The sequence below is a fragment of the Gopherus evgoodei genome, chromosome 21 (assembly GCF_007399415.2).
Source record: "Gopherus evgoodei ecotype Sinaloan lineage chromosome 21, rGopEvg1_v1.p, whole genome shotgun sequence".
NCBI lineage: Eukaryota > Metazoa > Chordata > Testudines > Testudinidae > Gopherus > Gopherus evgoodei.
Genome location: NC_044342.1, coordinates 6,877,962 through 6,898,826, shown reverse-complemented (window position 1 = coordinate 6,898,826; position 20,865 = coordinate 6,877,962). Strand labels below are relative to the sequence as shown.

At 40.6% G+C, this 20,865-nt stretch overlaps 1 protein-coding gene and 1 pseudogene across 1 annotated transcript; both read left to right on the top strand.

Annotated features, from left to right (window-relative positions):
* Positions 1 to 10,660: 10,660 nt before the first annotated feature.
* LOC115637832 lies at positions 10,661 to 11,597 on the top strand (annotated as a pseudogene).
* A 4,680-nt stretch (positions 11,598 to 16,277) lies between these two features.
* Positions 16,278 to 17,210, top strand: LOC115637831 (olfactory receptor 11L1-like). The gene has a single exon (XM_030539449.1). It carries the CDS (start codon positions 16,278 to 16,280, stop codon positions 17,208 to 17,210), a length of 933 nt encoding a protein of 310 aa, XP_030395309.1.
* Positions 17,211 to 20,865: the final 3,655 nt, after the last annotated feature.

The following is a 20,865-nucleotide window of genomic DNA, read 5'->3' as shown; positions in this document are numbered from 1 at the left end:
TAGATAGATAGATAGATAGATAGATAGATAGATAGATAGATAGATAGATAGATAGATAGATAGATAGATAGATAGATGTGTAATCCATTGGCTTCTTCATTGCCAAGAGTTTATGCCCCTATAGCATTCCCATCTAATCATACTACATTTGTTAATCCCTGTTTCTATTTTTACAGCTCACATATTTGAGCAATAAATGTCAATGGAAAATCAAACTGCTCTGAACTATTTTATTCTCTCAGGATTCTCCAGTGATCCACAATTCCAAATTTTCCTCTTCCTAGTGTTTTTAGCTATTTATTTTATTACCTTAGTGGGGAACATGGTGATCATGTTGGTGATAAGGGCTGATCCTTGCCTCAACACGCCCATGTACTTTTGTTTGTTCCATTTATCTCTCTCAGATATCTCATGTTCCTCAACCACAGTCCCTATGATGCTTGTGAATTTCCTAGTAGAGGTGAAAAGAATTTCTGTCAATGGCTGCATTGCCCAGATCTTCTTCAGTCTCATGGCTGGTTGTAATTAAATATTCATTCTGGCAGCAATGGCTCATGATCAATTTGAGTCTATATGTAATCCACTGCATTATATGAGAATTATGAACAAATATGTCTGCAGTTAGCTAGTGATTGGTGCATGGATTGTGGGGTTTATATATGCATTGATAAACACTCTTCCCTTATTAAATGCACATTTCTGTGGGCCCAACAAAATCAACCATTTCAGCTGTGAGCCTCCTCCAGTATTAGACCTATCGTGCACTGACACCTTCACCAATAAACTGTTGCTTCATATCTCTGCAATGTTGGTAGGACTCCTCACATTCTCTGTTAACCTAGTCTACTACATTCACATCATCTCCACCATCCTGAGGATATGCTCTGTGAAGTGCAGGCATAAAGCCTTCTCCACCTGCAGCTCCCACCTGATTGTTGTTGTTTTATTCTACAGCATGGGCTTGTTCAGGTATCTGAGACCCAACTCAGCATCCTCAGAGGTTTTGGACAGACTGTTTTCCATCCAGTACAGCATCTTAATGCCCATGTTAAATCTCATCATCTGAAAAACAGGGAAGTGAAGGCAGCTCTGGGGAAGATATTAGAGAAATTCAGATTTCTCAAGTAACATTAGTCTTGATAATTGAATCTATGACAAAGATCAGTGGAAGAAATGTCAGACAGTGGTTGGCAATGTTCTGACTTCTTGCAATACATAATGATGTAGCAGCAGTGGGGCTTATCTGTAATGACTTATGAATACTGTATGTTGACCTGGTTATTGGAATGCATACTATGCGACTTTTCTGGGTTTACCCAAGGGTGTTCCTGGGAAAGAAGCAGAAAGGCAAAACATTGACCAATTATAAGACTACTTTCAGCAAACACTTAGAGGTTATTGCAGAACAATGGGAGAGCCACTGGATCTCAGGATGCAGGTTCAATATTCTGTTGAGCCCACCAAACTGGATTTGGACTAGCAGGGCCCCCAAACCCCAGGAACTGATAAGACAAAGGAATGCTGCTGGATACAAAGGCACTTTTCCTGTCTCTAAAGAAGTAAATATTCAAGTTTCTACTAATGTGTATGAAGAAAGTGGACCTTCCTAAGCTTCCTTTGGGGGTTGGTGAGGTCATTTGTTGTTTTACAATCCCTTTTCATTTCTCTTATTTTATGTTTATTCCTAATGTTAAGATAAAAAACTACTTTGTTTTAATAAGGTTGTCTGGTCCCTGCATTCTCTCTGTTCATAAGATCCCAAAAGGAAGAACACAAGAATTGAACCCTGTTGGACCTGTTGGGTAAATACTGATAATACACAGAGTGCTGTAGCCCAGGGATTGGTCTAAGAGTCAGAAAGCTGAATGATTCCATCCCAGCAGATGCAAATGCACAAGGCCTGGCTCCTGAAGTAGTGTACTCAAAGAAACCAGAAAGGGGACAGAGCTGAAGCTAGTCATGTAATCATGTAATCATGACACTTCTGATTTGTGCTTACTTTCTTTCTTTCTTTCTTTCTTTCTTTCTTTCTTTCTTTCTTTCTTTCTTTCTTTCTTTCTTTCTTTCTTTCTTTCTTATTTGAACTAGAAGGAAAATGCCATCCTACCCAAAATCTTGTTTCTGGCTCTCAGTCATGTATGGATGTGATAGTCTGTATCCCTATATTCACTTTTTTTATAGATTTTGTAGAAGGCATGCCTTATGAGATATCATTTCAAATTCATAATTTGCAGATCATTATCATCCTGGTAAAATATGTGTGAAAACATTTTATGTAAAGTTGTAATATTCTACTGTATAACATTACTGAGATATGTTCTAAGTTCAGAAAAGCAAGCACAAACCAGTTCCTCAAAGGCAAAAGACAAACTGATGCCTCAGCCTAGTGTCAACAACATTAAATAGACTATCACCTGGTTAAGTGGCCATTCTTAAACAGGAAAAAAGATCTGAGGAGAAATCCACATTTTGATAAATAGACATCTGGAGGTTCCCATCCCCACAGACATTCTGTCTGCTGAAGCTCAGCTGGAGATGATTTCAAAGAAAAAGAGAACTATAAGAAAAGGGAATAGATGCCCCAAAATGCCCTTTCTCTCTGCCCATGGTATTAACAACACCTGAAGGACAAGGAAATTTCCAGCCAGTAAGATCCCTGAAGCATGTGGTGAGAGAGACCTTTGCTTTGAATTCATTTAGCTTGTTAAGTTAGGTGTTAATTGTGTTTTAACTCTTATTTTCATGTAACTGATTCTGACTTTTATGCCTCATTACATGTAATCACTAAAAATCTATCTGTAGTTAATAAATTTGTTCTATGCTTTATCAAATCCAGTATGTGTTTGGATTGAAGTATTTGGGGAACTCCATTTGAGATAAGAAGGTTTGTGCAGATCATTTTCTATTAATGAAATGACAGATTTTACATGTGCTTGTATTGTCCAGGAGGGTGCTGGGCAGTACAAGACGCACATTTCTGGGGGAAAGTCTGGGATTGGGAGTTTGCTTGTTTTGTCCTGCAATGTAATTCATGAGTGGCTGGGTATAGCACTCATGCAGTATAGCTGGGATGCTTGACATGTTGGAGGCTGTGTGTGAGCAGACCATGAGTAGTTGCTCTCAGAGCAAAGCTGTGTAAAAGGCACCCCAGGTTGGAAATTTGAGGGGACACAGCTGTTCCTCAGTCCAGATCGCATTCTGGGTAATGTCACAATGAGATTTACCTAGTATATCATTTTTGCAGTGAGCATAAAGTAAATAAATCACCTACATAATATCACATGGACCTCAAATATCTATAAAGGACATAGTTTTTGAAATGTGCACTCAAGGCCAACAGATATTTTTGTTAAAGGGGAAAGATTAAAATTGGGGAAGGATTAAGATTAGGAGTTCAGTTACCGGAGAAGAATCAGTGAGACTTTCTTTTCTCTCAAATGGGCTGCAATTTAAATGCTTCTGATGACAAAAGTAACGCAGAAATAAAAATAGAGCTGGTCAGACTGGTCTTTTTTCCCATGAAAAATTTCAATTAAAAATGTTTTATTGAAATTTTCGATGAAAAGATTAAACTTTTTTTGCTGAAAAGGCAAAATAAATGAATAAACAAATAAATAAAAATCTTCCTGCAAAATGTGTGGGCTGAAAAAGGAAATATTTCAGTCAAAATACAAAATTATCCAACCAAAAATTAAAATATTTTGGCTGAAAATCCACATGAAATTTTTCATTCTGGTGCCTCATCCTTCAATTATTCTCCAGGGACCAGGCTTTCTTCTCAAACTTCATCTCCCATGATGCACCACATCTTCCCTCATGGAGACTGGAGGAGTTTGCATCATAGGGGTCCCTTGGGGTCCCATATCATGATGCCTCATTGGAGATGTTGTCCAGATGGGGTACCCAGCCTATAAAGAATAATAGTGCCATGAGGAAATGTAACTACAACTACCATGATGTATTATAGCAGGATATCCAAATTGAAATATTTGCATTTTTTTGTTTGTAGGTGTCATAAACGGATAGTTAAGAGTTAATGGAACAGAAGTACTTCATATCTCTTTTGCCTGTAAAGGGTTAACAAGATCAGTAAGCTCTCACCTGACCAGAGGCCCAATCAGGGGACAGGATACTTTCAAATCTTGAGGGAGGGAAGTTTGTGTGTGTGCTGTTAGTTTTTGGTTGTTGTTCACCCTGGGGGCTCAGAGGGACCAGATGTGCCACCAGGTTTCTCTCCAATCACTCCAATACAGGCTCTTATAAGGTCAGAATAGTGAGTACTAGGTAGATAAAGCGAGTTAGGCTTATGTTTGTTTTCTTTATTTGCAAATGTGTATTTTGCTGGGAGGAGTTCAAATGTGTATTTGAGTGGAAGGAGTTCAAATTTATATTTTGCTGAAAGGATTTTAATCTGTACTTGAATACTTAGGCTGGGAGGGTATTCCCAGTGTCTATAGCTGAAAGAGCCTGTACCTATTCCATCTTAAATTTACAAGGATAATTTTCACTGTTTTTTCTCTCTTTAATTAAAAGCTTTTCTTGTTTAAGAACCTGATTGTTTTGTTTTATTCTGGTGAGACCCCAGGGGATGGGGTCTGGATCCACCAGGGAATTGGTGGGGAGAAAGGAGGGAAAGGGGAGAGAAAGGTTAATTTTCTCTCTGTGTCAGGATTATTTTCTCTCTCAGGGAGAATCTGAGAGGGGGAGAGAGAAGGAGGGGGGAAGGTGAATTTTCCTTTCTGTTTCAAGATTCAAGGAGTTTGAATCACAGTGATCTTCCAGGGTAACCCAGGGAGGGGAAGCCTGGGAGAGGCAACGGTGAGGGAAAGGGTTTACTTTCATTGTGGTAAGATCCAGAGGGGTCTGGGTCTTGGAGGTCCCTGGGCAAGGTTTTGGGGGGACCAGAGTGTACCAGGCACTGGAATTCCTGGTTGGTGGCAGCGCTACAGGTTCTAAGCTGGTAATTAGCTTAGAGGAATTCATGCTGGTACCCCGTCTTTTGAACGCTAAGGTTCAGAGTGGGGAATTATACCATGACTGTAGGCCTTTGGTTATTTAACAAAAAGTGAAAATTTCCATGGACAGGAGACATTTTTCATGAACAATTTGTTTTAATTGAAAACTTAATTTTCCACTGAATACAAATGTTAATTAAAAATGTTTCACCAACCCTAGAAGTCTTTAGGAATCTTGGTAGACTCCAAGCCATATGGGGATTTATATGGCTAAAAAACACCAAAAATTTTACCTGGGGTACGATAGGCAGCTGGAGCAATTTGTGGAGCACTGGCATCATCTAATTGCAATGAGATGTCCTACTATGGTGCCAGATAAAGACCACACTACTCACAAGATGCACCTTTTTCAATCTCTCTTCTTGGGAATTGAACTGTGGGGTCAGGGAGGGCAGGAATTAGGACACACTGACTTACATTTTTGTAAAGAGAGTTGAATTTGGCTCCCATGAAAGAATGTAGGTTGTGATTCCAGCACCCTTACTCATGGTTAGTAGATCTCTATTCCACAAACAGTCCCACTGATTCCACAGACCTACTTACGGAGTAAGTAGTTATTCAATATGAGAAAGGATACCATAATTGCGCTTATCCCACCCACACATTGGATGAAATGAGTTTGGACATTGACTTCAGCAGAGCTAGGATTTCAACCACTAACTTTCAAATGCTTAATTAAAAGTAAGTCATTTTTCTGTGTACACAGTGTATAAAATATTTAGATTTCTCTCGAGTTTGTGTCCCCAGCGCTTGTGTCTAATTATAAATGCTACCTATCAATTCTACTAAGTAGTTCATCTGAGTTAAATCACATTTTGTAAAAAAACTAGGAAACATGCATGGCCGGTAACTTAAACTCACTCTCTAATATGCTCACCTGCTCTATAGATTTTTCTCACAAACATATAGTCACCTCCAGAAAACCAGCCTATTTGAAAACTTCCAGCATTTCGTGAAGAAGCTCCAACCACGGCCAAGATTTGACAGATGTCCCCAGCTTAGTGCCAGAAAGGGTGGGTGTCCTTTAAACTGGAGATGATTAAATTTAAACAAGAAGTGAATTTTTGAGTATCAGCCAGACTATTCCACAAACACTCACAAAAATCAGGATTACTCCATTAAAGGTCTGCTAGAAAAGGGACTAATGGCTAGATTCTCATACTGCTTTAGCACCACTGATATCAGTAGAGTGACACTTGATTTACACCAGTGGGGGGGAAGGAAAACTGGCTCACTGATTCCAGTGGAGTTACTCCTGGCTTACACCGGGGTACATGAGGGTAGAATTAAGACTCGGATGAGTGAAAATTGTCAACATCATATCCACCATGTATATTCCATTGTCCAAATGAATATTAAAAGGAAAGTGAATATTTAATTATGTATTTATTTTTGCTCCCTGACCATCTGGATAGTATGTCCCACAGTTAGAATAAATATAGAGACATAGGAGGAAATATGACATATCTGCAACACAAGAACATGTGCCACTTCTAGGTCTCTTATGGGTATGTCTCATCTTCAAAGACCGCTTTAATGGATGGAGCCCAGAACAGGGACATGTCTGGAGCTTTCAAGGTAACCTAGGTCCTCTGACACACAGTTTGGTGCCTTATCCATTAGACAAATTTGACCACTCAATAGCCAGTGATGGAACAGTAGCATTTTGTTTTGTTTCTTATGCATTCAGTGGCCCATAATGAATCTGTGTAGGAAATGTTATAATATCCCAGCTCAGCTGGAACAGATCTGATTCTTCAAGGGGGAGAGCAAACACCTTTGAAAATCCATGCAATAATTTCAGCCAGGAGAAGGCTGTGTTCAGTTTGAAGTCTCCAGTGAGAAGAAAGGAAAATGATGTCTGATTAGCAATTCTACTCATCTGATTATAGGTTCTCCAAGCCCCTCTCCCTCCCCCAAAAGTCCACAAATATGTTGGTGGGGAGAGCTGTTTCAAAAATCCAAATGTAGTTTAATGTTAAATTTTGAAACTTTGAACTTGCTTGATATGGAACAAATTTCCAATTTTATGACATTTTTCACAATATTTTTTCTTGGATGTTTAATAGATCCCTATAGTTCTGAAGGGACCATTAGATCATCTAGTCTGACTTCCTATATATCACAGGTCATTTAATTTCAACTTGTGTTTGGCTAAAGCTCAACCTCTGGAAAGGCATCTACTCTGAATTTGAAGACTCAAGACACCTAGGCTGTGTCTACACTAGAAACATTCCAGTGACATAGTGGACGAGCTGCCGCTGAGCTGCTGTAGTGATGTAGTGTACACGCTTACAAAGCAATGGCAGGGAGTCTTCCATCACTGTAGTGAACTTGCCACTCCGAGAGGCAGTATCTAGGTCTGTGGAAGAATCCTTCTGACCTAGCAGTGTCTATACTGGGATGAATTAACTGCATTCAGGGGCAGATCTAGGCACCAGCTAAACAAACAAGTGCTTGGGGTGGCAAAATACATGGGGTGGCATAATGCTGGGGCTCCAGCTCAAACCTCAAGCAGCATCCTGGACTGGATCCTGACCGCCCTGCAGGGCAGTAAACAGCTTGTTGTTCTGCCACCGGGTTATGGCGGGACAGGGAGCTGGCTAAGTGAGGAGCGTGTCCCTGCCATCCCCCGTGGGCAGCGGCCACCCCAAACCCCTCAGGCAGGAGCCAGAAGCAGGGCCCTGCCCCGGCTGTGGAGGATGGGCCACTCCTCCTCGGCTTGTCCCCGTTGCTGCAAACCAAGGAGAAGTGGCCCAGGAGGAGGGAGAAAACTTGTTCACCTTAGCCTCCAATGATAGAACAAGAAGCAATGGGCTTAAACTGCAGCAAGGGAGATTTAGGTTGGACATTAGGAAAAAGTTCCTAACTGTCAGGGTGGTTAAACACTGGAATAGATTGCCTAGGGAGGTTGTGGAATCTCCATCTCTGGAGATATTTAAGAGTAGGTTAGATAAATGTCTATTAGGGATGGTCTAGACAGTATTTGGTCCTGCCATGAGGGCAGGGGACTGGATTCGATGACCTCTCGAGGTCCCTTCCAGTTCTAGAGTCTGAGTCTGAATCCTCTACAGCCGGGGAAGGGCTGTGCTACAGGCTTCCGCCTGAGGAGAGTGGTGGCAGGAGAGCATGGCCTTGTCCTGGCTGCAGAGGATGGGACACTCCTCCTCAACTTGTCCCTGCCTCTGCCTCCTCCCCCTTTTCCCCTCTGCGCCACCTCCTGTAGGAGGAGGGGAAAGGTACAGTATTGCAATAAGAGAGTGGCATAAAAAATATTGCGTCACAATGTGACACGGTCACTCAAATCACGATTAAGTATGTATACTGTGCTGCTCTATCAGTGCCATTCGCACTAATTTCTGTTTCACATCAGTGCCAATGGTTATAGGGCTCAAATGCCAGGACAAAATGAAAACGACTTTCTATTGCTGCCTACTGGCAACAAAGAGAGAAACAGCAAAAAGAATTCGAAAAGCTATCTCATACTTCAAAAAAGTATTTCAAAAAAGTTGACAATCAAGGAGAAAGCTCTAAGAAATGCATTTAAGGTGATTATTCATCAACTGATGAAGACCAATTGAACCAAAGATTACCTTTATTAACTGATAAAGATGAACAACAATCTACAGAGATTGGAACACTGTAGAATACCTTTAGAAAATATGACAGTCAAGAGTATGAGGACGACATGCAGGTGCACAGCAAAAAATATTGAATTTAAATGATCAAGCTTTTTTCATTCCTTTCCATTCACATTCATTCAATCTGGTTGTCAATGATGCTGCCAAATCATCAAAAGATGCTCTTTCATATTTTAACACAGTGCAGACAATTTACAACTTTTTTAGTGCTCTCACACACTGTTGGGCAGTCTTGAAGAAGCATCTTGAACAAAAACTCACACTTAAACGTCTAAGTCAAACTAGATTGGAAAGCTATTAGACCATTTGATATTCACCAGGAGAGATTTACGATGCACTATTAGAAATAAGCCAGGACTTGTCGTATGTTCCTTCATTTCAACATGAAGCTGAAACATTGGCTCAGAAAATGACAGTTTCAATTTTTATGTTGCATGGTTGTTTGGCATAATATTCTAAATCAAATTAATTTGATCAGCAAAGGTATATGGAATATAACCTTAGACATATCCGAGGCAAAGACAATTTTGAATAAAGTGCTGGAATATTTTAAGAAATACCATTCAGATGAAGGATTTGAAGAAACTTTTAACATTACCAGTAACAGTGGCTTCTGGTGAGTGCAGTTTCTCAAAACTGAAATTATGAAAAAATTATTTGAGGTCCACCATGTCTCAAAATCGTTTTTCAGGACTCGCATTAATTTCAATTGAAAGTGCTATTGCAAAAAAATTTAGATTTCACTGACTTATTAAAAGACTATGCAAGTGTAAAATACAGAAAAATTCAGTTCATATACATTCTTTTAATTTATAAGAAACTGGAAGACAATAACGTTTTTCATTACAGTGTACAGTTGAGCTCAATTTGTTTGAATTGTGTTTTTGTTAAAATTAAATGACTGCACAAGTATAAAAACCAGAAAAATTAAATTAATATAAATTCTTTTAATTTATGAGAAACTGGAAGACACTGAATGTTTTTCATTACAGTGTACAATTGAACTCAAATTCTTTGTGTTTTTGTTAAAATTAAATGTTAAAATTACACTAGTATGAAATTGTTTTATTTCAGTAACTAAAAATTCTCTGTTTTGATTTTTTTTAAAACTTTAAACAGTCAAAACAAAACTGCAAAGTGCAAACATATGTAAGAGGCAAAAAAAAAAGGTATGTGTGTTGGAGGCGGGGAGCCATCGTTTTTTATGCTTGGGGCAGCAAAAAAACTAGAACTGGCCATGACTGTGTTGCACAGGAGTGACATTTTTCACAGCTCTGAGCAATGTAGATAGTTCAACCTAACCCTTTAATGTAGACTAGCTCAAAGAATCCACCATTTCCTTTGATAATTTTTTTAATCTCCAGTGGTTAATCAGCATCTCTGGCCGACACCCTGTTTATACATCCAAAGCTGATATTTATCATGTTTTTTTTACCACAGTATCACACTGGCAGCTCATGTTTGATAGTTTATCCACTATGACCACTATATCCTTTTCAGAGTCATTGCTTTCCATGATATAGTCCTCAGATCTGTAGGTCCAGCCTGCAATCCTTTTTCCAAGATGTATAGCATTACTTTGCCTGTATTAAAACACACATTGTTTGAATTATGTCTATTTTAATTATATTCCTATCTTCTAATTCTTTATCAGTTTAAATCTTTACTGGCCTTTCATTTATTTTGCCCCAGATTTATGTTAGACTAACCAACTTATGGTTGCCTGGCTCAACATAGCCTTTTATTCATAATATGTATTTACAGTATTTGATCATTTTCATTTACCACAGCCCCATTTTTCAGTAAACAAAAAATTCAGTTACAAATCTGATACTATTTTTAATCAAGTTATCTATTAAAATATTGAAACCAGAATCATGGCATCTCTCTCTCTCTCTCTCTCCCTACATTTCCAATAATTTCTAGCTGAGATAGTATTTGAACCACCAAATGTCTAACTTCTGTGATTCTATGCATCTCTCAGGTTTCAAGAATAGTGGAGACATGGAACAGAACAACCAGACTGTGGTGAGAGAATTCATGTTACTGGGATTCACTAGTCAATGGGTGGTGAAGATGTCCCTATTTCTGGTCTTTCTAATCATCTACACCACATCCCTGGTTGCCTAATTCCCTCATTGTTGCATTGACACTGCTGTATCCTCAACTCCACACACCTATGTACTTTTTCCTCTGCAACTTGTCGTGCCTGGAGGTCTTCTACGCTTCGGTCACTGTTCTAAAGATGCTTTCCAATTTCCTGTCCAGGAGACCCAGAATCATTGTGGGTGGCTGCATTGCTCAATATTACTTCTTCTTCTCTCTAGGGGCCACTGAATTCTTCCTTTTGGCCACCATGGCCTATGACCAATAATTGGCCATATGTAATCCATTGCAGTATAGTGGTCTCATGAACCACAGGCTCTCTCTCAACCTGGCCATTGCCTTTTGGGTCTTTGGCTTCCTCTCCCCTTTGCTGCCTACACAGATGATTTCTAAGCTCCCCTTCTGTGGCTCTGACCAGATAGACCATTTCTTTTGTGATGCAGACCCACTCTTCCAGCTCTCTTGCGCTGACACCTATATCCAGCAAGTGGTTGGATACATGCTTACCTCTGTTGTGATCCTGTGCTCCTTCACATTCACCATAGCTTCTTATGTGCACATTGTGGGTGCGCTCCTCAAGATGTCTTCAGGCAAGGAGTGGAAGAACCCCTTCTCCACCTGTGCATCCCACCTCACTGTGGTTTCCATCTATTATGGGACCATTATTTTCATGTACGTCCGGCCACGGGTCAATCAGTCATTCAACCTTGGCAAAATAGTGTCAGTGTTTTACACAGTGGTCACCCCCTTGATAAATCCCATGATTTACAGCCTCAGGAACAGGGAGATGAAAAAGGCTCTGAGAAAAGCCCTAATTACCATAGGGCAGCATTAGGGGGCATTGTGTTGCAGTGAGCAGAGTGGGTGGCTCAGTAGAGTGCGCTTTCCGCTATCCAACAGGTTTGACTCCAATGCTCAGAACAGTATTAAGGGACATTGTACTGCAGTGAGTGGTATGGATGGCTCAGTAAGGAGAGTCCTTCCCCTGGAATAAGTACAGACCTAAATGGCTGTTAGGAGGTGCCATTTTTTTTCAGGTAAACATGTGGTCCTGTCTCCGTTGTCCATTCAAGTTTTCATTGTAATTTTTTGCAAGATGTGAAGCTTTATTCTGGGCATCCTAACCAAATTATAGTATCTGCAATTACATTTCACTGAGAATTTCATTTGCACAAAGTTCATCATGGCTTCACCTTTGACCCTTCTCTGGTCTCTCAGGCTGTACCTCTCTATTTTACAGCCCTCTTGCCATCACCTGTCCTGCAGTGGGATCCTGTGTGTTAGTATATTGGCCTGTTTGTGAGCCTGGGATAGAATTTTGGATTGATTTTTTGATATACTTATCTTATTCTATCACATGTGAACAAAAGGCAAAGACACTGTGTGTGTTGCTTCTGTCCAGCCAGATGGGTTTGTTAGTATAAAGAAAGCAGATAATAACAGTTAAAAGTGTTACAGGGTATGGTGGGAGTGTAATTTTGAGAATACACTGGAAGGTTGCCTGCCTTCACTCTCAAGCCAAAGTCAAACAGCCAGTTAGGAGGGGCAAGAGGGTTGGAATGAGGGAGGCATAAGACACATTAAAAGCCAAAGAAAGGCCTGGCCTTGGCCAGAACACAACATGACTCCTTACCCCTCCTATGGGTTACAAAAGAGGTGGGATGAAGACCCCAGACTCACAACCCTCCAAAATGGAATGACCAAACATCGTAAGAGAAGGGACCAAGGGCATACATTGCAGGTATTATGTCAGCTAAGGTGCAGGGCAGATGAAACACTGGGAAACAGCCTTTTCCAAACACAGTATTGTTGAAGATTTGCTCTAGTTGAGAAAGAATTATTCTGGGGAAGTTCTCTGTACTGCATTGATAACGGGGTCAGACTAGAAGGCCACAGTGGTCCCTTCTGGGCCATGAAATCTATCTATCTATGAATCTTAGGCCTGGTCTATACTAAAAAGTTAAATCAGCTTAACTACATCTTTCAGGTATGTGAAAAATTTCACTCCCTATGCCATGTCGTTAAGACAACCTAGCCCTAGTGTGGACACTGCTAGGTCGAAAGAAGAAACCTTCCATCAACCTGGCTACTGCCTCTTGGAGAGGTGGATTTTCTACAGCAATGGAAAATCCCTTCCATAACTGTAATAAGTGTCTACATGACACAGCTGCAATACTATAGCATTTCTAATGTAGACATATCCAGAATCTCTACAGTAGGAACAAAGCATAACAAGAGAAAATGATGGTAACTCAATAAAAGGCCTGTACACATCCCTAATAGCTAAGGTAGGTCTAACAGGGTTTCTCAAACAGGGATCGCCATTTGCATAGGGAAAGCCCCTGGTGGGCCTGACTGGTGTGTTTACGTGCCCGTCTGCAGGTCCAGCCGATCGAGCCTCACACTAGCCGCGGATCACTGCTCCAGGCCAATGGTAGCTGCTGAAAGCGGTGGCCAGCACATCCCTCAGCCCGTGCCACTTCCAGCAACACTCATTGGCCCAGAGCAGTGATCCGTGGCCAGTAGGAGCCGCAATCGGCCGGACCTGCGGATGGGGCAGATAAACACACCAGCCTGGCCCACCAGGGGCTTTCCCTACAGAAGTGGCAACCCCTGTTTGAGAAACTCTGGTCTAACTTATGTCAGAGCCCTTTTCCCTTGAGGACTGGGGTTCAGTCTGCTCCCAGTTGTTCCTCATTCACACTCCCTTGGCCTTCAGAGACTGTTCCTTTATTCACCCAAAAGATTTTTGCTCCAATTTTTCCATCTTGAATACTTCATGTGTTTAGTCTCCCATCTCCCTTGCCAAAACAAACAAGATCAACCGAAGTAAAACTTCAAAGTGAATTATACCTGTATTGTCCTATAAGTATGGGTAAATGGAGGAGGGTATCTAAAACTTTGCCCCCTTTCTTGCATACATGCAACTAACCCCTGCTTGAATTAACTCCTTGTAATCATATTGTCTGTTGGGTTAGTGTGTAGGTGGATGGTTGGGATTGATGACCTTTGCTATTCAGGAAGTCAGGCCAGATGATGTGGTGGTCCCTTCTGACTCTAAACTCTACGACAATAACTCTCAGAGAAACTGATGGAACAAATAATATTAATAACATATTACAAGTAGCCCCATGTCCTACACAAACTGCATATTAGTTCCTTCCCTGGACCCTTGTGTAGTATTGTTCTGTGCCTGTAGAACTGGTAAAGCAACCTGGGGAGAAATGTATTAGCATAAAAATATTCATTTAACAATACCAGCTATAGCAGAAAATTATCTGGGCAATTGTGTTTTTTTCCTCAGAAGTGGCTACATTTCAGTGGATGGTAAAACAAGTCTCGTATAATATACAGCTCTTCGTACGAATTGCATTATACAAACATAATTCGGTATGAAAATGTAAGAAATTAAATAAAAAGCAAACATAAGCACTGTCAGTTATTATGATTTTCCATCATTCTGTCATGAATAAGATCATTAATGATCATAGTTAAAGCCTAACCCTGAATAGGACAATTATTTGTCCTGGTTCAGATGCTCAGCTGGTGTAACTCAGTGTAGCACCACTGAAATCAGTGGGACAGATTCTGTTGGAGTCAATGCAAACAGCTGACAAAATGTATTCAAAAGTTTGGCCTCTGTGACTCTCACAAGATCACACAAGGATTCTGTGGCAGAGCCAGGAATTTACATGGGACTCCCCAAGTTCCAGCCCAGCTTTTTAAGATAACACCATCCTTCCTGTCTAGTGTGACATCTCTCAAAGCAAACGTATCTGTTGCTTGACATTTAAACTGATACATTAATGTATCAGTCACACTAGCGTTTGCCTAATTAAAGTATGTATATATTTGTATCTATGTCTTTTACAAATTCTGTATTCAGACAGAGCTCAGATTCCCAAGGGTTTCCTCTAATAAACTGGAATAAATGCCAGATCTCCGCTTGTATAGTTAGATCTCAGAAAGCAAGAGCTGCCTGTTGAAGATGCATGCAAAAGCAAAATCTAAGGTGCAGAAAGGTAGGGTATTGCACACACACTCAAGCAAAATCACAAAAAGGAAGAAGAATGTTCAGATGTCATGTCATGGATATTGATGTGGTAGAAGGCCTAAAATAGAAAAGAACAGAAGACACCTTTTGAGTCAACCCTCAGTAGATGTAAATGGATTCATTTCCTTTTACTGCAATAAAGTTATATTCTTTCAGCTTGCCATACATATGAGGGAAAGGGATTGAAATGTAGGATGGAGACCAATTACACCACAAAATCGACAGATTCTATCTATCTATCTAGTTTCTGTTAGTTTCAAAGTTGCCTATCATTCAGTCAAACCTAGATTGATAGTCATTGACCTCCATGGCAGTCTGAAGGCTTTAGGGTGTGTGTTTGTGTGCATTTGTGTTCTATGGTCTCCTTCCATTTCCTCCTGGACCGTTATCCTATCATCATAATTGACATCTTTGGATTTCGGTCAACAATTTGATTTAGTTAAATACTTTACACTCATGTAAATATCATTGAGAAAGACAAAGGTCCTCAGAGGTTGTAGACTTCAGACTTCAGTGGTTGTTTGGAGCCTAAATACTTTGAGGCTCTGGACCAAATTACTCATTTCAGGTTTGGGTTCTGAGGGCTGGCTGGAAAACAATAATTCAGTTTTGTAGTGAAAAAAGCACATTGAGATGAAACCAAGACCCTTCAAAGAGTGTTATGAGAGAAAGAGAGAGAGAGAGACACTGATTCTATAGCTGAATGGTTTCTTTATATCTGTGTGTCTGGGTTTGTTTCTCAGTTTGCAAATGTCTATTTGTGTATATGCTAATTTATGTATTTCTATGTATGTACGTTTCTGAGATATTTATGCACTGAATGGTATGGATAAGTGCCAAGTGAGATTTTCACAAGTGCCTAAATGAGTTAGTCATCTAACTCCCAGAATGTTAATTGGAGTTAGGTGCCTAAATCATTTAGGCACTTTTGTAAATTCCACTCGGCATTGATCTGCAGCTTTTGGCACCTAAATACCATTGTCAGGAAAGTTTTGAATACGATCTGAGTGATGACTTCACAAATCAGATCCAAAACATGTTTATTGGATTGTGGTACCTCACACTGATGCTTATATTAGAAATTGACCTAAAATGCCGAAAGGCTGAACTGTGAATCTCCTTATCACAGGAGTGAGCAGTATTTACATGAGGTCAATGGGTACATTCAGATAAACCAATGCTTCCCAATGTAAATAAATGCAACCTCGCATGGTGTTCCGATCTACAATGGATTCAGAGTTTGAAAGTAACCCTATCTGGGATCTTCATTGTATAGACTGAAGAGCCGAACACAATATTCAGATCATGATATAAATTTCTGGTTAGTCTGACAGTGGTTGGACCTGGGGCCCTGGTCCATCTCTATTTTATATTCATATTCTATTTACTACCCAGTGTTTGCTAGTGTTGAATCACTCCATTGATCTCGCCTCCTCTACCCAGATTAATCACTATGCAGCAATGGAAAAAGCAAACCAAACCACAGTGAAGGAATTCATCTTCCTTGGATTTAGCAGCCTTCAGAATCTCCAAATTCTCCTCTTTGTGTTCATCTTGTCCATTTACATGCTGTCACTCATGGAAAATTTTCTCATCATCATCATTGTCCTGGCAGAACCTCTCCTCCATACTCCCATGTACTTCTTCCTGGGGAAGAACTCCTTTCTAGAGATCTGGTACACATCAATCACTGTGCCCAAACTGCTGGCCAACTTCTTGTCCAGGAGCATCACCATCACAGTAAACGAATGTGTGACTCAGTATTACTTCTTCTTCTCTCTAGGAGCCACTTACTGCTTCCTCCTGGCAGTCATGGCCTTCGACCACTACTTAGCAATCTGCAGCCCACTGCGTTACACTACCATCATGAACCACAGGTTATGCTTCCACCTCTCCACCAGTTCCTGGGTTGGTGGATTCCTCTCCCCACTCTTGCCCACAATTCTAATCTCCCAGCTCTCATTCTATGGCCCTCAGAAAATCAACCACTTCTTCTGCGACTCAGACCCAATTTTCAAACTGTCTTGCTCTGACATTTACATTAAGGAGGCTATTGCATACAGCTGCAACTCTGTGGTCATCCTAAGCTCCTTCTCACTCATCATGTCTTCCTACGTCAACATCATAGCCAACATCGTGAAGCTGACATCTGCCAAAACTCGGAAAAAGACCTTCTCCACTTGTGCCTCTCACCTCACCGTGGTGACCATCTACTATGGGACCATCATCTTCACCTATGTCAGGCCCCCGCACATATATTACTTTGGTTTAGGCAAAAAGGTGTCTGTGTTCTATTGTGTCATTACCCTACTGCTAAACCCTCTGATCTATACTCTAACGAATAAAGATGTGAAAAAAGCCATATGGAAATCTTTTACTAGAATGAGACGGTAATATGGAAGAACCACAGTGCTATCTATGAGAGTGTTAAGTAGAATATGAAATTGGAGTAGATTTTCAAAATTGCCAGAGTGACTTTTAGGATCCCATGGCCAATGTTCACTGATTTTCAGTTGGAGTCATTCTCCTAATTTATTTAAGCATTGTTGGGAATTTACTAATATATTTTCAATTGGATTTGTGTTCCTAAATCACTGATGTTCTTTTGAAAATCCCAACATTTTGTCTTTCAATGAGATAGAAACCATAGTTAGGATTTTGAATGAATCTTAAGAGAACTAACTCCATTAGGCTCCTTTGAAAATTCCAGGCAGAATTTGACTACTATTTGACAAATGTTTGCTGTTTACTTTGTCAGCTATCTCTCACTCTTATTCATGTTGGGTGGGAACTTACTCCAGGAATGGCTCATTGTAACTGAAGGGACTTAGAGATAAGTTGCTATTCATTATGAGTATGTCAGTATATAGATCCAAAGGGATTACCTAGAGACATTCCCCCCATCCTTACTCTAGTAAATGTATGGTTGTAGTCATGTCAAAATCTTTTCTTTCTTCTTCTCTTGCTCTCTCAATCAAAATATAGACACATCTATCTATCTGTCTATCAATCTCTTCAGAAAGTGTTCATTGTTCAGAAGCAAATCAATATTTTGATGGAGAAATAAAATGTCATTATTTTTAATCATCATCATCATGAGGAGCAGCAGCAGCAGCAGCGATACTGAGTGCATAGAGAAGTGGGTTTCATTTATCTCAAAGCAAATTGTTGATGGCAGTTTTGCCAGGCCACTTAGATGAACAAGTTGGATGAAAAGTATTTTCCTCCACATACAGCTCAGAATGTGTTCTAAATAGTAAAATACCCTAATAAGAAACAAATGCATGTGATTCTTGGGCTGATGTCACATGTCAATTCTGCAATGGGTTTAAAATTTGGTCAAGATCATTATGGTCAGGCATCTATCTCTAGCAGTGACAAAGCAAGCAAGCAAGGCTCTACTTACTAGACAACAATGAACTCTACAGCTGACCCTGCAAAATCACTCATGATCCAGCTCTCACTGAAGTCACTTAGCGTAAATTGAACCTGGATCAGGGTCTTTGTGGGAGTATACAAAAGGACATAAATGATTTAGGAGGACAAATGCCATTGGAAGTAGGAAAGATTGTGCCTATTAATGGCATAGAGGCTTAAGAAAAATCTCACCCTATCTCAATTCTCCCATCTGTAAAATAGAGATAATAGCACTTCCCAACCTTACAGGTGGGTTTGGAGAACAAATAGGTTATAGATTGTGAGACACCCACATACAACAATAATACCATAGATAGAAAAGACAGACTTATGTGGTCCATAGACTTTGTGCTGATCCTTTGCAATGTGCTGAAAGTCATACACAGACCTTGTGCTCCACTGCTACAAAGTACAATGATTCACACATTGTTATAGTTAACAATGCGAAGCTGTTGCAAAAAAAAAATTAAATTCAATTGCATTAACCAAGGCATAGCATGCAAGTCATGGGAAGTGATAGCATTGCTCTACTCGGCAATGTTTAAGCCTCACCTGGAGTACTGTGTCCAGTTCTGATCACTACTGTATAGAAGGGAAGTAGATGAACTGGAAAGGGTGCAGAAGCAAGCAACAAAAATGATCAAAGGGATGGAAAGCAAGCTATATGGGTAAAGGCTGAAGGAACTGGGTATGTTTAGTCTGGAAAAGAGGAGGTTAAGGGGGACATGATAGCAGTCTTCAAATACTTGAAAAGCTGCCTTAAAAAAAAGATGGAGAAAAATTGTTCTTTCTTGCCACAGAGAGCAGGACAAGAAGCAATGAGTTCAAATTATAGCATAGCAGGTTTAGCTTAAATCTCAGGAAAAAATTTCTAACTGTAACAACAGGAGGACAATGGAATAACTGCCTATGGAGGCTGTGGAAAAGCCTTCACTGGAGATTTTCAAAAGGAGTCTGGATAGCCATCTCTCTTGGATGGTTTAGACACAACCAATCCCGAATTTTGGCAAGGGGTTATATGAGATGACCTTTGTGGTCCCTTCTAACACTATGGTTCTATGATTCTATTATTCTATATCAAGAACAAAGATATGCTTCAACTGAAATGCTATACAAAATATTTCATCCTCATATACCCTCCTGAGACTGAGGCCATCAGCCTTTACTTCTGCTGTGTAGTTGTATGATGTTGTCAGCAGGGACTGAACCCTGGATTTATGAATCTAAGAACATTATACTCTCTTGACTGAGCTGAAGAATGATCATGTGAGTTGAGAAATAGACTCATACATGTCATATTGCTACAAAAGGGGGACAAAGAACTGCATCAAGCTGATGTGATCTACAGTATTCTTTTCATAGCCCTCGTTTTAATTGGGGTTTTCTTAGCCCTCATTTTAATTGGGGAAACAGTTAAATGAGAAATTTGAAGAATATCATACCTCATCACCCAAAATAGCATGTTTGATGTATTGTTTCAGTGGTTTTCCTACTCAGGGGCCCACAAGTTGGGTGAGCAGGACTGAGGGATGGAGCACATGGCAAGAAGACAGGTATCCTACAGTTACAGCCCACAGCATCTGTACTTGTATTCCGCCTCTGTGGTCCAGCAATGGAACCAACTTTTAGGTTTCTGGCTTCTCAGCTCCTGACTGGAGTTTTTTTCAGGCTGCTATTCCCTGTGTACGCTGTGGCTAGGTCTACACTGCGTGGGGGCGGGGGAAGTCGACCTAAGATATGCAACTTCAGCTATGCTGCCGCTTCTCCATCGACTCCGCTTCCGCCTCTTGTGCACAATTGAGTTCTGGAGTTGACTGCAGAGCAATCGGGAATCTATTTTATAGCATCTACACTAGACATGATAAATTGAACCCCAATAGATCAATCACTACCAGCTGATCCGGCGAGTAGTGTTGATATCCCCTGTGTTATTCACAGAAAGTCCTAAAAGGCTTGTGTCTGCACTCTGCTCTCTCTCCAGAGGCTATAAATAGTGTAATTGCCCATAGTTATAAGTTACCACACAGCAATTTCACATTTATAGCTCAGGTGAAAGCATTATAGAGGAAACATCTTAAAACAATAAAAGATCCTATACACATATCAATGATCTTATCAGAGAACACCCCAGCTAAACCTCAGGGTGAGGTAGGAGTCAGCCCTTGAAAGACCACCCAGGGTTTTTTTTCTGTAGTTACAATTTTAAACAACTTTAACAAGGGGTGAAAATAATATTAAACTCTTACCAGTACAGGGGCCTGGCTCCGGGCCCCAGGAAGGGGTGGGGCTGGGGGTTAGCCTTCCCCAGCCAGCCCATCCATACTGCCTGGCCTACACTGCTCGGGGCTCCCACAGAGATTTAAAATGGCCTGGGGCTCTAGTCGCTGCCGTGGTAGCGGCAGAGGTGGCCATGAGCCTTGGGCCCTTTTAAATCGCAGGTCCCGGTTCAGCTGCCCCTTTTGCCCACCCTGTCAATGGCCTGGCGGGGAAAGAGGGAAGAGGCAATGACGTACAGGCTGGTACCGGCTTCTTACCAGCTTACTTTCATCCCTGGCTTTTGCTCTAAACAAGAACCTGCATGCATAGGTCAGTCTTTCCTTTATACAGCATAGGCCTTTAATCTTCAGATTCT

Bases quoted from the DNA above. Each gene is read 5' to 3' on its own strand.
- LOC115637831 (XM_030539449.1), top strand. From the start codon at position 16,278: ATGGAAAAAGCAAACCAAACCACAGTGAAGGAATTCATCTTCCTTGGA.